Source organism: Sebastes fasciatus, chromosome 21, assembly GCF_043250625.1.
Source record: "Sebastes fasciatus isolate fSebFas1 chromosome 21, fSebFas1.pri, whole genome shotgun sequence".
In the NCBI taxonomy this organism is placed as follows: domain Eukaryota; kingdom Metazoa; phylum Chordata; class Actinopteri; order Perciformes; family Sebastidae; genus Sebastes; species Sebastes fasciatus.
Window position 1 is genome coordinate 11,328,062 of NC_133815.1, and position 15,488 is coordinate 11,343,549.

A 15,488-nucleotide genomic window follows, 5' to 3' on the forward strand; every position below is an offset into this window, starting at 1 on the left:
GTTCAACACCACTGCAAACTACAGCCTCAATAACAAACATATGGTTAAATCAAATGAATACTTCTCTGACAGTGTCAATCAAAACTGATCACTATTATCTTTGTAAAGGTAGAGATTACGGCTGCACTGTTGTATTGAATCTACAGGTGTACCCAAAAAAGTGGCCTGTGAGAATATAACAGTTGTACAGTGAATCTGCACATGTACATAGAGTGTAAATATAAATAATAATGGATTGTTCTTGCATAAAATCATCATAAAAAAATCCTAAAACAAATGTAAAAGTAAAACAAATCAACAGAATGAACTGATTGATGGACAAATAAAACTCAATATGAATGTATGCAAGATCCCATGATGCTTTTACTGTATATACCTGCGGCCGCTGGCATCCCTTAGTACAGCTGCCCCTGGGTCTACGGCCCGAGCCTCCAACTCCTGCACCTCCTCTAGAAGAGACTTCCTCACAGACCGACGTGTGCTGCAAAGCAGAAATAAGCTCATCAGACCCATGAAGGAAAGTTTGAGTGTGTTTTACTTCGCAGACATATGTGATTCATAATATAAAATGTGCGTAAGTGTTGACATAGACTCAATGTGGGTTATGTAAACGCCTCGGCTAAGTTAAATAGTCTCTGTATGGATTTCCCATGTATTTATATTAAATGTGTTCTACTTACGAGGTCCAAGCGAAGTCTTTGAGTAAACACGCAGTAGGCACCAGGATCAGGCCCAACCAGAAGTGCCAGCACTGCATCACCTTGCCAGCCTGCAATGACAACACACAGGCTCCATTTATTTCGTTCGTATATTAATTCAAATTGAGTATTAAGTCATTTTTCTCTGCAACGAGCGCAGAGAAACACATGTGGAAAGGGCACAGAGGAGTGTGAGACAAAACACATTGAAAGCCATTCACAGCAGTTGAATACCAGCAATGTTAGCCAAACATATTTAACAGCTTTCTAACACCAAGTATCTACACCACATTCCCACAACTTCAATACAGTTTTTCTATGATGCTAAAAGGTAAAAATGCTAGGGAGTAACCACAGATCCCCCCCTACTTGTCTCTGCAGTCCAGCTGCAAACAGCCTCATAGACCTTTGACCCTCATCCTCAGTCCGTCTCCAGGGATTAATCATGCATCTAACCACTGTCTCAATTTGTCCGTCTGTCTGTCTCCGTGCCTCTTACTCCTACACATCTCTTTCTCCTGTGGCTCCCTCCAATCTTACTCTTTCACAACTTTCTTTCATTATTAGTCTTTGTATCTTCTGCTGCCTGTCCTCGCCTGTTTCTGCAAATCCCTCAATTTTCCCCTTTATTACCCAATATCTCCTCCTCAAATTATCTGTAAGAGCTCTGTGGTGTTTCACAAGCTCCAAGTCTTTGTCTCTAGGTGATTCAGTCAACAGTCACAAACACTTTATGCGCCATAACATCCCTTAACTTCTACTACTTTATTGCCCATATCGTGTGTTTCCTGTGTCCTGTGTTTGGATCCAGAGATGTAGAGATAATTTGGTTCCCAGAGGGAGAGGAAACGGGGGAAAATGAATCGGACAACCATTAGGAAATACCCTCTGCAGCAGCTGGAAACACAACCAAGTCGTAGTTGATCCGACTGGACTCGCACATACTCTATATGTCTTTTCTGTGTGTGACAAACACCTACACACATTTTTACAGCACTGGACACACATTAGATCACATGGTCTTCATACGCTCAGAGGATGGAGGGAACGCTAAATGATTTTCTCTGCTTTGTTATATCCATAGAAACAGACTGTTGGTCTCCACCGCTTTAAAATCAACACAAATCACACATAGCTGGACACACATAGCACATTAACTCTCACATTCACTCCCGCAGTTATTCTGAGCAGAAAAATATACAGCTCTTTCCCATCCCCTGTCCCCCATGGACAGATGGAAATATAGATAGCGGGAGCAGGGGAAATAAGAGAGGTAATAGGGTAGTTAGGGGGGACGATGGAGGGTTGGGGGGGGGGGCGGTGGCTGAGTGTCTCTGACCATTCCCCAGTTAGACTGAGCAGCTGCACAGATATTCAACCGCATTCCTGATTTCTGACACAAATTGAATTAATGGGCTGAGGGGAGTTTAGACGGCCCTATTCCCTTCCCTTCCCCTCCCGAGACTCTCTACCCACTCAGTGGGGCACCTCACCTCACCCCCGCCTGATCCCCGAACTCTAAAATGAGTCTCTCAATCAAGGGGTCCCCGCGTACGCTCTTCTCACCCCCACTGGATCCGCATCACCACCAGCAGCAGCAGCCCACCCTCTTGAGTCAACACCTCTACAGAGGGCAGTAAAAAACCGGAGCTCGGGTGACACGCAGCAGGTGCAGGAAGCCTGGTGAGAGGGGCTGGCGAGGCATAAATCTCCCCCGGGGCTCCAGCAGTGCCGATGCAGAACACCCAAGAGGTGAGTCTCGTAGGCGCCATGTATTGGCAACCAAGAACAAGGGAGGGGCAGGTGATGGAGGTTGCAGGAAAGAGATGTAGAGGGAAGGGCTATTTTAACCCCCTGGTACTGAAATGAGTGACACGTGTTTATGGAGAGGGACTTGCCTGGCCCTGCATGTCGGGGGCGATGGGGATGGTGGGCCAGATGGCAGAGTAGACACCGAAGAAGACCATCCAGAGTAACATGCTTCCCCAAACCGCCAGGTGGGAAAACTAGAGAGAGAGAGACAGAGGAAGGAGGAAGGCAAATAAAAAGAGGAGCCAATGGGATGGAGCGCAGCAGAGGATGGGGATTAAGAGATGGATAAGAAAGACAGCATGAGGTCAAATAGTTTACATACAGCTCATCCGAATATACACAACCTTTCCCTCACTCCTTCCCATATCTTCGTCCTACTCTCTGTGATCCGCTGAAACGGGACACTGTGTGAATTCCAGTGGGACCCTGCTTCATTACTGCCAGGCTGTTGTGCGGACAGCTGAACGGACAAAAGTGTCAGCGCCCTTCTGTCCGTCCTGCCAATCTCTCTCTCTCTCTCTCCCCCTCTCCAACAGTAGAAAGGAGCCAAATCATGTCGCCTGAGCTACTGTTGTCCTAGTCTACATCCACCTCTGCTGACTTTGCTCCAAAAGATTTGAACCAAATACTCCGATTCTTGGTTTTGTTTAATTCATCTTTGTTCAGATATTTCATTGTTTAAAACATAATTTTGTTAACTGTTTTACTGTATTTTACCGAGGCAAAGTTCATGTACACCAGTTCAAGTTTTGCCTGTACACACTGCAGTCATTTGATATTATTTTTTCACATATGGCATATCAAGGTGCAAGGTTCTTCAATTCCACCAAAGCAGTAATTGGCAATGAAAATCTTTGGTATAAGGTTCCTTCAACTATGCTCATAACATATGTATATATAAAAGGGGAAATCTCACAAGTAAAGTAAAAGCAAAATGATAATCAATGGCATAAAATAGTGCAGTTAAAATATAGGGCTTAAATATACACATAAGTAAATATAAAATAGTAATGTAAATGTAAATTCGTAATTTTGTGGAAGACAGTATTTCAGATGGGAAAACTGAATGCAATGGATGTAGTATGTATATGAATGAGGAGAAGTAATATATGTACACAGAGGTGTAAACAGGAACGTAGTATGTAATAATGAGAAGTACTAAAACTATATATACAGAGGTGTTAACAGGATTGTAGTATGTAATAATGAGGGGTACTAAAAATATATATACGGAGATGTAGACAGGAATGTAGTATGTAATAATAAAAATACTAAAAATATATATACAGAGGTGTAACAGTTTGTAAAACAATATGTAAAGTATATAAAGGTAAATAAAAGTGAAATGACAATGGTAAAGTGACACATAGTGGCATATATCTATTATCTAATGTATTTTGATAGTAAATAGCAGGAGTTTCATTCATGCTAAGATTACTTGTGTGATTCCGGTGTCAGTGCTTTTAACCCATACTGCCTGTTGATGGTCTGGGACACAACACAGGTAATTTCTCATTAACTGCAAAAGCCATCTTAGTTACGTCTGTAACTCAGCGGATAATTTGTTTTGAGGTAAATCAACCTCCCAGTATGAAAACTTGAATAGCCCTTATTTAAATCATTATGTCCTAAAAGTTGTAAAAGGCACTAAAAGCCGAATCCAGAGTTATTTTCCTTCCTCCGTTCATGTGAACGAGACCCAGACTGTGGCTGGACATATGGCTAGGAGGTGGAGTTAAAGGAAATGCTACTGCGCCTACTCTATGGGCCCAATAGATGCGGAAGACCGCCGGACGATCCGGGTACTTTGTCACTCGGCAGTCGAGCCATTTTGGCTCCATGCGCCAGTGAGCAAGTCTCATGAAGGAGGAATGAACGGGAGCCCGCCTCTAATGCTGTATCCAGTTCTCTTAATACATCCATGGATTGCATGCTTAAAGTTATCTAGCTAGAGATGGCAGCATGTGGCGTGTAGTAACTACATTGTGGAAACATGAGGATGATATTTACCTTTAAAAAGTAATTCTACTGGTTTCCAGCAAGTTGCATGGATGTCAATACATAAGCTACCGTGACATTGTGGTGCCCGCATCCTTGATGTTTATAAGTGAGAAGCGTGTCCATAGAAAGTAGGGCAGGCAGTATGCCCTGAAAGTTATATGAAAAGTCTATAAAGTTTGAACTTTTGACAGTAAACATATATGATAGATGAGTGTAAAAATGTATTTCTCATGACTTGAATAGAGAAGTCTTTGAAAGGAACGAGGACATCTGGGCTGCATGTTAACTATGTAAAATGAAATCTGTTTCGCTCTTATGTTTCTGTATTTACTCTTCTTCTAACAGATGGTAATCTCGCTGTTTTCTGCTCCGTTTTTCTCCTTTGCAAGTTTCATCTGTTAAAGCATATTAAAACAGTTTTTGCAGCTGCTTCCCAGTAAATGCCTTTGATTGACTTGAATGATTCGGAAGTCTTAATTTATTAACATTTGGACATTTTTAAGAGTTTTTTTTTTTTTAAAGTGGATAAGTTTGAAATATTGAACAGGAGCAATGGAAAGGAAATGCAGTCACAAGTGAGCTGGTTGGGTGGCGTAAGCAACTGCTGTTTAAGAAACCGCAAACCTCCACCACAAGATGAAGGTACACCACATCTTTTCCCATGTCTTTCCTGAATATGGAGCATTTAGACCGGGTTATGTGAAATCCTCACAGAGTGGGCCTCCCCTCCTTTTTATTTATTAACGGTTGAGTAAAATACAGCACATGTGGTGTGGAGTTTTAGAGCGTTAATGTTCTTACCCTGGTCCAAGCGGTGGTCTCCATTCCAGCTTTCAGACATACTGTAACTACCACATACTACACACACACACACACAAGGGGAGAGGGAGGGCAAATAAAAAAAAGCAGAAACAGGATTAGATCACTGGCGACTGTGGAGATAATAAACATTAATGTTATATAGTAAACTCAGCAATGTGTGTTAAAATGCTCCCTCACAGCCCTGTGTAGTCTACACACACACATAACACAACATATAAACACTGACATTCACATGGGACTGTGGGGAGTAAAATGATAGCGAGAGTGTGAGATGGAGGAGAAGTGAGTAGAGAGAAGAGATGGACGAGTGTGGAGGGGAGACAGGCTGGCTAGACGAAACTAGATTGACTGGAGACTCGTAACGGCGCTGAGGCAGCAGCACAGTGCTGGTGTGTACACAAATACTGAGCATGTGCAAAAAAAAATGCCCAAATCTGCATGCCAAAAGACACAGAAATTAAAAACGGAATATATACAAAAAGACGCATAAACACATCGAAAATACAAGTAAGATGCTTACTGTGTAGACCATATTTCCAACAAACAGGTAGTCATTTCCCTGACCGTCACTGAACGGAGAGTCTGTGGGGAAAACACACACACACACACACACACACACACACACACACACACACACACACACACAAAGATGCCTCATGACAACGTGTTACCAGGCAGAATTATGAGAATGTAGGTGAGTTATTCGGGCATGTCACTTACCATGCTCTAACATTTTTAGTGGAAACCAAAAGAGAATAATTGAATGAATCAGTGCATTGATACAGGTACCCCAAAACACCTGAAAGACAGAAAGAGAGACAGAAAGAAAGAAAGAGAGAAAGAGGGGGAAACAAGTCAGTGAAGACTAATGCCAAAGCACATATATGCCCCCACACACATAAAAACAGCAATTCCTCACAGTAACACACAACTTCCACTGTGTTCTTGCCATCAAAAGTGCCCTCCTGTACTGTACACACACACACACACTGACACACACTCCCACACATACAGTAGGTTGGGTTGCTAGTGTACCCTCTAAAATGAAAGACTTCCTTATTCTGGCCCTATGAATCTCATTAGAGGTTGCCGTGGAAACATCCCAGTCTCCTTGCCACTCTTGTTTACTCGCTGGCGTCCCAGACAAACAGCAGGCATCACTCGTCAATCCCACAGACGAGCCACAAGGCACAACAAGTCGAATGCAGAGCGCTTAGCTTATGCAGCACATGGTGTGTGTGTGTGTGTGTTTGTGTGTGTAGGTGCATGCAGACTGTAAATGTGTGTGTGCATGTACCTTGGTGTTGAAGCCCTCGGCATTCTGGGTGATTCGGTAGAGCTGTGGGAAACGCAGCATGTTCTGCTGGCTGCACGGCCGATCGAATATCCCCAGAGTGAACGGAGGCAGTGCAGTAAAGATCTGCGTCACACACAAGATACACATACAGCCATTAAATACATAATGACAGGGCAGCGTGTTTACATATACACATACACTTCAACTAGCTGGACAATCAGCGTTCATATCAACAGCGGCATTAGAAGGAATTCCACAATGTTTTAAAAGTGGGGAGCCTGAAGGCATCGGCAGTCAGACATATACTGTAAGTACACACAGCGGTCACCAAAACACATAGAAAAAAACTCTCACACACACATGCATACAAACGCTTCTGGCATTCAGAAAGAGCAGAGATAAGAAGACAATGTAGAGTGAGATTGATTGAGAGATAGGTAAAGAGCGAGAGTCGGCACTTAACGTGAACTTAGTAAAACAGGGAGGGGGTGAGACTGAGGGAGAGAAAGAGTGAGAAAGTTTGAGAGAGAGTGAGTGCGGTTACTCACCACGTTGTAGAGGCCTATACACCAGCGCTCAAAAAGGATCTGGCCAGAGAACCCGTTCACAAAGGCGAACCAGAGCTGGAGCACAAAGAGAGGGATGAGAGGGGATGAGAGGAACAATAGTGGAGGGTAAATCAGCCTTAGGGAGGTACTGATAGTGGAAACAGCAGAGAGAGATGGCCAAATGTGTGCCTCTGTTTACAAAATTATATGAACAAGACACGATAAAATAACTTCGGTGGAACATTTTGTACTTTATAGTGCCAGAGGAAACCTGAAATCCTGCACTCTGTCTGTCACTTTTACTCACTTTCGTTTTAGTCATGATGTGTCAGTTGATAGACCTTCATCAGGAAAGATTCAGGCATGTGAATGAAGGTCTATCACAGTTTAACTGGAGCAGAACTTATTTTAAAATCACTATATTGTACAAAATAGGAAGAGAGCAAATTTTCTTTTGTCTTCTTTTGTTTTTTAAATTTCCACACGGGTGAATTTTTGTTGGTAAATTCAAGTCAAGGATGTAGAAAATAGTAAATGTGTCTGTTTTGAAATGTAGTGTTACATCATTTTAGAAAGTTTTGGAAACTCATAACTGGATATTGTCTACACTTTTTTGTAGTGTGTGATAATTGTCTTAAGCTGTTTATGCTGTTTGTATTTATTATGTTTTAATGCTTGTACCTGGTTAAACAAGGGAAACATGAAAAAAGGAATAAAACTAAATAAAAAGGCTAATAGAGAAATTGTTCTAAAAATTGTTTTACCCTTCAGTTAACACCTTGAAGAAAATAAACAAATAATGACAGAGAGCAGTGGGGGTTCATGGGAATCGTGGTCATCATTTTTTAGAAACACATGAGCTAACAACAATACTGATGAAGTGAGAGGCAAAATAGATGGTGGTTGTTTACAATAATTCCTCCAAAGCATAATGATTCATCTGGGAATGTTGCATTGATTTTTAAATATGACATATGCTAGTATAGTAGTTGCACTTCCTGTAGCCCCATTAAGTCTTCTGGCAAGAAGTTTTATAATGTATTCCTCATGCAGGTTGTAGCAGGCTCTGAAACCACTTTCTGATTTTATAGAAGTAAATTTACTGAAAACAGTGTCTAAATATGACTCTCTGACCCAGGGGAAACCTTCATTAACGCCTTCATACACACACACACACACACACACTCACAGAGCAGACGTAGGCTGATCTGAGGGCAGATAGAGAAAATGTTTGGGGCCGCTAGTGGGAGTTGTGGCATTCCTGGGGCGTACAGTGGAGCATACAGCCTAGAGGTGAGGTCAGATACGCAAAAACACACACTCAACCATCCCCCTTATTCTGTCTCCACTAAGTGGACGGAGACAGTCTCTAACCTTTGGCCTAGAGCGCCCTGCAGGGAGCCAATCATGTGAGATAATCATGGAACCACACATACACAGATACACACACATACATGGGCACAGAGTGGTGGTGTGAGCGGGACAGTAGGCTCCCATGAGGACTTGCACCTGCTGGCATCCTTAATGTGAGACAGTGGGGTGGAGCACAGCTGACAAATACCCCTCATAACAGGCAGGCCAGGGCTGCGGTTTGCCCCTTCATCTCATTCACACACACACACACACTCAAAGCCGTCGACCCTTGGACCCAAGGTCTCGTCACTGCTGATCTTAACACACGTTTTTTTTCTGTGCATGTGTGTGTATGTGTGCAAAAAGAGACAGAAAGCAGACACCAGAAGGGCACCTCGTCCATCACTGTCAGCCGTGTCGACAAACAGCTGCAGAACGTCTCTGTTAACGTTACTGTGTGTGTGTGTGTGTGTAAAACAGAGAGGGTGTGGTGGTGAAGCTCCTACCTCTATAATGTACAGGACCACATTCTTATAGAAACAGTAGAGGATGCACTTGGTGACACGGTTGTAGCTCCACGCCCCGTGGACCAATAGCAGCTTCTCTAGGTAGGAGAACTACCAAGAGAGGAGAGAGAGAGAGAGAGAGAGAGAGAGAGAGAGAGAGAGAGAGAGACTTGTTACTATAATTAGAAGAAAAAACAAGGAGTTAAAAAGAAAATCTGAGATAGAAAGGGAACAGAGAGAATATTAAGAATGTGACTGGGAGGCAAAGAGGAGGTCCACTGATACAGATAAGTTGTGCAAGATGCCCAAAGGCTAAAAGATAAACAACTCAAACAGTGAAAGTGAGAGAATGCGTTTGTGTGAGATAGAAACAGAAAAGATAAGACTCCTCAGTAATTAGGAGAACCCCCCGGTTCATTTTATCCCCTTCACGTTTTCATTGAGTTGTCATTATGGGTCACACAGATACTGGGAACTACGGTATATTTTACAATTAATCAATTATTTGTTTAGTTAGAAAATAGTGAAAAAATCACAATTTCCTGCAGCTTGTTTTGTCAGACCAATAGTGTAAAATCCTAAAATATTTAATTCACAAGAGAATGTTTGACATTCTTCATTAATAAATGAATTATAAATGATAAAGCATTTATCAAAATTGTCAATTGATTTCCTGTCAATCAACAAATCAAATAATCAACTAATCTTCTCAGCACTAATGGGAGATATGAGCTGTCCTGTTGGACACTATATTTGTTTCAAAAACTTTGGGAAAAAAGGATAATGCCTCGAGTACTCTTTTCAAGTGATGAATATTTAAAATTTACCATTAAATAAATTTTAGCACTGAAAAATTACCATTTATTTAATAGTTTGTATAAAACTGCCCGTTAAAAGAAACTTTCCGACACCGCTGAGAGCATACAGATGTTTTGATTTTCTTCTGGACTTCTTTCTTTTACTGTAAGAATATTAACACTTGCTATGAGCCGTTCGTTTGTCTTGATAACATGATATACTTGAGTGACCCCCGTAAGTAAATTCTCCTTTCAGTTGTCCCCCTTCCAGGGAGGTCAAAGGTCAGGATGAGCTGAAGAGTGAGCAGTGGTAAGGATTCAGTGTCTTGCCTTAAGACACTCGAGCAGGGTGGACAACCAAGCGTGAATCCATTATCTACGTTCATATAAAGCCTGTAACATATCTGTATGACCCTGACCGAGCATGAATGACTGTCTCCGTGTTATGTCTGCATCCCACCTGCGCTATGGAGTAGTCAGAAGAGTTGGTGGCCTGCATTCCCTCGTTGCCACTGATCCCCACTCCGACGTGAGCCGTCTGAATCATGCCCACGTCGTTGGCGCCGTCGCCTATCGCCAGCGTGATGGCCTTCACGTGTTTCTTCACCATATCCACAATCTCAGACTTCTGCAGCGGAGAAACTCTGCGGAAACAATAAGAAGAGAAGAAGAATACTGTGAGAAAGAAAGAAAACAAGAAGTACATTTAGAAAACAACGATGCCAGCAATTAGGAAAGAAGAATAAAGCCTGAAAAAATAAAGAGTGGGGAATAGACGAAAGGGAAAAAGAAAGATGGATGAGAGGCTGGCAGAAACACACACACACACACACACACACACTGCTGGCCAGGGCTCTGTTAGCTGCTCTTCATCACGAATTAGGAAACAATGATTCACTGTTCTGCTAATAAGACTCTTGGTAGCCCCTGTTTGATGTTTATATATATGTGTGTGTGCTTACAGCGGTGTGGGTTTATGCATGTCTGCATACAGGGAGCTTCCAGCAGTACTCCACCCTCTTGACCTGTATCACTGATCCTCCTGTCCATAACCGGTTCTGTCTCTTCAGTGACAATGAAGGACCCAGGGAGGCTCGATTACAGACGTTTCCCTCGGGGGGTCACTGAGAGACGACAGTGAAGTGTTACGGTGCATTTACTTAAGTACTGTGAATATTCTTTTATATTTTATGGTACCATGTACCACCAACCGATGCCCTCTGTTGTATTGGTTTTCTGCTTGGCTTTACTAAAAAAGCTTTTGGAAGTGTTTTTTCCCACCAATCCCTAATTTCTTCCACCACCTGCCATGGAAAAAATTGTGAGGATTGGAGCTGTTGATTGTATCACGTGGTCTTTCTCAGCAGAGGGAGTTTACCCAGTTGTCATGAAAATGATGTAATTCCCATTTTTTCCGAAGACTTTAAGAACTAAAGCCGCCCACCCACACGATCAGCGGTAAAAATCGCTCTGCGCTGGCTGTGCCGTTGTTTTCCTTTGGAGAGAGCGGTGCCGGAAGCACTAACCTTGGCGTGGCGCACCGCTCAAAATTGCCACCAAAGTTCAAATTATTTCAACTTTGACCTCTGATACCGCTGACCTTTCAAAGTGCAGCCAATGAGATAACAGCTGCAACTGTTGTTGCCTAGAAACAGTGAATGGCGTTTCTTGCGCGAATCACACCGTTCAATTTTTGAAGCAGTGACAGGAGAAGAGGCGTTTCTTTTTTGTCAAGCTACTAAGACATTTATATGATCCTGTTCTCACATGCATATGTGTACTATCCTTACTATTTGTATAGTCGAAAGTTCAGCTTTGAATCTTTTTTTAGAGAGATATAACAGGGAATTTGCCCTCATCTCTGATTTCAAAACATCAATGCTTTGTATGAGGAGGCGTTCCTACTGCCTGTCATTCACATGTCTACAACTTAAGTGAGTTCTTACTACCTGCAACCTGTACTGTGAAAACAATTACATCTACAAAAGGAGGAGACGTGGGAGAAAACTGATACTGGGACTGGGATTAAACTTGTATAACAAGACACGTTTTATTTCCCACAGTACGGGACTTGCAACTGTAGTGGCTTATGTGCAGATACAAACATATTACAGTACCTTAAAATGTGACATTTATTTGGCATAAATGCACATTTGGAGGTACAGTAGGCCAATTGCCTATTGGCTGCACTTCTAGAGATTAACTCAAATCCAGACATTAAATATTTACATTACATTTCCCTGATTATAGTAATTACCTGAGCCTCAGTGATGTATTAGGTGATAGTAATTTGAGTATCAACACTGGGCCATTGTGTGGACAATACTTCAAACTGTTCCTAGAAAGAGGAGGAGTCACTTTCCCATTGACTCTGTGTGTGTTAAGTACGGCTCTAACTCAGGCGTCTTCAATTCCCCACCGGGTTCGTCACTGCTCAGATAATGATACTACAAAATCAAATTATGTGCAGCTGCATGACCCATCACATGCAAACAGAATGCAGCATGATGCTTTGATAAAGACGACAAAATGAGATCATGAGCAGATGTATGACTCTTCACACACACACACACACACACATCCGGCTGGAGCCCACAGGTCATAAAGACGGTCTATCTTCTATGAATATGTAGGAAGGATCATGTCCCGGTCAGACTGAAATCACAGAGCTGGGTGGTCTGCTTGGCATTCATACATAGGCGTGTGCAAAAACACACATTTACACACAAGCACAAACACACACACACACCACAGGGGAAAACCTCAGAGCGTCTTGGTCTCTGTAGACGTCGCAGAAGGATGGGATCAACCTCTGCTCTTTGTTTTCTCCAATTCTTCCGTCTGAAGTGTGTGTGAGTGTGTCTGCCTGTGCGTCTCTTGGCCTCTGACCACAAATCTCTCTTTATCTCTCTCTCTCTACCTTTCCTCTAAACACTGCTAACAGTGTCTGGGATTGTGTAAAGTGGCGTTGGGAGAGATGAAAGGCTCCCAGTGCTCTTCGCGGTGGAACTGAGCAGAAAATAAGCAGCCGCTAAGCCCTCCTGTAAACAAACGCGCAGTGAAGTCAGGAAGCCATGCGTACGAGTTCGACGCACGCACGCACACATTCCCAAACTGTGAAACATCACACACATACAGTAGGTGAGATACTTGAGGGTCTTAAAAGTCAAAGCTACAGCTCATTACGTTCAGGCACCTTATTAACATGTAATGTGCCACAATCACAACAGGAAGCACCTACAGCGGTGGTTCCCAACATGCAGGTCGGGACCTCCCACGGAATCTTGAAACTTTTCTCTAATATTTGTTTTTCAAATTTCTCGAGCTGCGGATCATTTTATTTCATCGGGTCTCTATTTAATCAAATTAAAGAGTGAGCAACAAAATGTTTGGGAACCACTGACCTACAGTACAAAATAAAAATGTCTTCCAGAGTCAATGTTTTTTCCTGATTTCATAATTTGATAAATATAAACTTTTTTTGTCTACAAATCCCTTTTTGGAGCCAAATTTTTCAAATGTTAAATATTGTCTAAACACAAGCAGCTGTACAAGAATTAACTGCTCATATAAAGGCCCTGACACGCCAAGCCGACGGTCGGCCGTTGGCCAGCGTCTGTCGGCCTAGTTTTTGCGGTGTGTCCCATATAGTCGGCTCCAGTCTGCCCGTGTCTGAGGTTTTTCTGGCCGATTCAGCTTGTTGAATCTTACGCAGGCGCAGATCGTACTGTACGTGCTAACTGGCTGTCGGCTGCAGTCTTTACGGTGTGTTCAAACTCAACTTGTCAACCAAGACAAAGGCGGAGTGAGGCGACGCAACAGTCGGCCTTCATTGCTGCTAGTTCTTTGATGTCGGGTTGGTGTGTCTGGGCCTTTAAACGCAATCTAAAATCCCAAAAGACGTTTTGCTCAATGGGTAAATCTTGGGATGCACTCAACAAAGTAATGCTGGTGCTCCTGAAGAAAAAAGGGTTGAAAGCCTTGAAAAACCTTCAAACATGCAAAAGAGCAAACCTCACATACCACTACGCTCCTCTACACTTAAGTACCTGAAGTTTGGCTCTTTTGCACACGTCTAAAACTGGCAACATTTTGATTTATAACAGGAACTATCTATGAATCAGACATTTGATGTTCGATACCCAGCCCTAACCAGAGTAGCCAGAGATATATGGAGGGGGGGAGGGAGTGATGTGCACATAGAGAGCAGGATGGAGTGAAGGATCGAGGAAAGGAAGCTGCAGGCTGTTTGCAAGGCCTGTGAGACCTGAGTCCGGATATGGCCTGGATATGCAAGGGAGAGTCAATTACTTCCCTCCTGGCTGCACACACATGCACACACACACGATCATACACACACACACAAAAGACGAGTGGAAACTCTTTTGTTAAACATCACAGCTGGTGCCCAGTGGAACATGACCAAAAAAGGGAAAGAGCAGTAAACATCGTATGAACAGAGTGCACTTTGTATGAATAGAAATGTATAACGGCAATGTCTGTGTGTGTGTGTGTCTGTGTCTGTCTCTGTGTGTGTGTGTGTGTGTGTGTGTGTGTTGGTGCCCATTCCTGGGGTGCCACCAGTGAGTCACGGCTTTGACATTTCCATGCAGCGTAGCGTATTACATTACTCCTGCTGTGCAGAGGGACCGGCTTTTATCATCATTTGCTGACCGTGTGCAACCAACAACCTTTACAAACCCGCACGCAGGTATACAGGCCTGCACATGCACACGCACGCTGATACTCTCTCTCTCTCTTTATCATGCACACAGCAGAGTGCGAATTAATCTGTATATGCTGAGATTCAATGGATCCTTTTCTGAAGCGTTTGTGTGCATTTTTTCTTTATAGGTGCTTCCAGTTGCCGATTGGCTTACTTTTGTCATTACAGCTCACACCCTCATCTTTACCTGAGGAAGACCATTTTGTCATGTCAGTAGAATAAAAGACACCCCGGTAGAGAACAATGTCGTCTTTTTTAAGTGTTTTAAGCAAAAAAAAGTTAGATATCCAACCCCAGTTGGGTACAGGAGCGCGACAAAAAACAGCTAACAAATAAGGGTTTCCCTAACAAAGACATTGTAATTTGAAACGTTGCAATAAAAGATACTTTGGAGAGCATGCGGACAACCTCTTCTTTTTCTTTGTGCATAGGGGTTTTCCCAGAACAGTACAATGACCCTGTGTATCTCTTAATTATTTTCTAATAAAGGGTACTTGACCTATTGACAGATTAAAATTCCAGACTTTGTCTAGACTTCTTGCAGACTTCCTTGTTTCATTTTTTCGGTCACAAGATGTAAACTTTGTCCATACTGTCATTTTTTAATGCGGTTTGTGTGTTTTTGTAGGACTTTTAAATTTCATGCTCCTTTTATTTACAAAAATGTGGTACATAAATTCCATTATAGACAACCAAGACAAATTGCTCCTTTTTCATTGTTAATTACATCATCAACTGAACTGATGACTAATTTTGATTCAGATCTTGCAACCATTTTCAAAGAAGATTTAAGCACAGACAAGGTAAAGCACTGAAATTTCAATATTTTTGTCCAAACATTTCCAGGCTTCCCAGACCTATGCAGATATTTTGTAATAAAGCAAAGTTTGCTTATGTATGTGCATGTGATTGTGTCTGTGTGTATGTG

At 42.5% G+C, this 15,488-nt stretch overlaps 1 protein-coding gene across 13 annotated transcripts in view; it reads right to left on the reverse strand.

Moving 5' to 3' along the window:
• atp8a2 (ATPase phospholipid transporting 8A2) overlaps positions 1–15,488 on the reverse strand; it is a 54,378-nt gene that overhangs the window by 6,236 nt on the left and 32,654 nt on the right. For all 13 annotated transcript variants that reach the window (XM_074622220.1, XM_074622221.1, XM_074622227.1 and 10 more), the window contains 10 exons: positions 10,295–10,478; positions 9,038–9,148; positions 7,179–7,253; positions 6,631–6,753; positions 6,054–6,132; positions 5,854–5,915; positions 5,313–5,369; positions 2,597–2,704; positions 681–769; positions 377–481 (listed from right to left, as the gene is read on the reverse strand). In XM_074622220.1, coding sequence (XP_074478321.1) covers positions 377–481; positions 681–769; positions 2,597–2,704; positions 5,313–5,369; positions 5,854–5,915; positions 6,054–6,132; positions 6,631–6,753; positions 7,179–7,253; positions 9,038–9,148; positions 10,295–10,478 — 993 coding nt within the window. The remainder of the gene's footprint in view (positions 1–376; positions 482–680; positions 770–2,596; positions 2,705–5,312; positions 5,370–5,853; positions 5,916–6,053; positions 6,133–6,630; positions 6,754–7,178; positions 7,254–9,037; positions 9,149–10,294; positions 10,479–15,488) is intronic.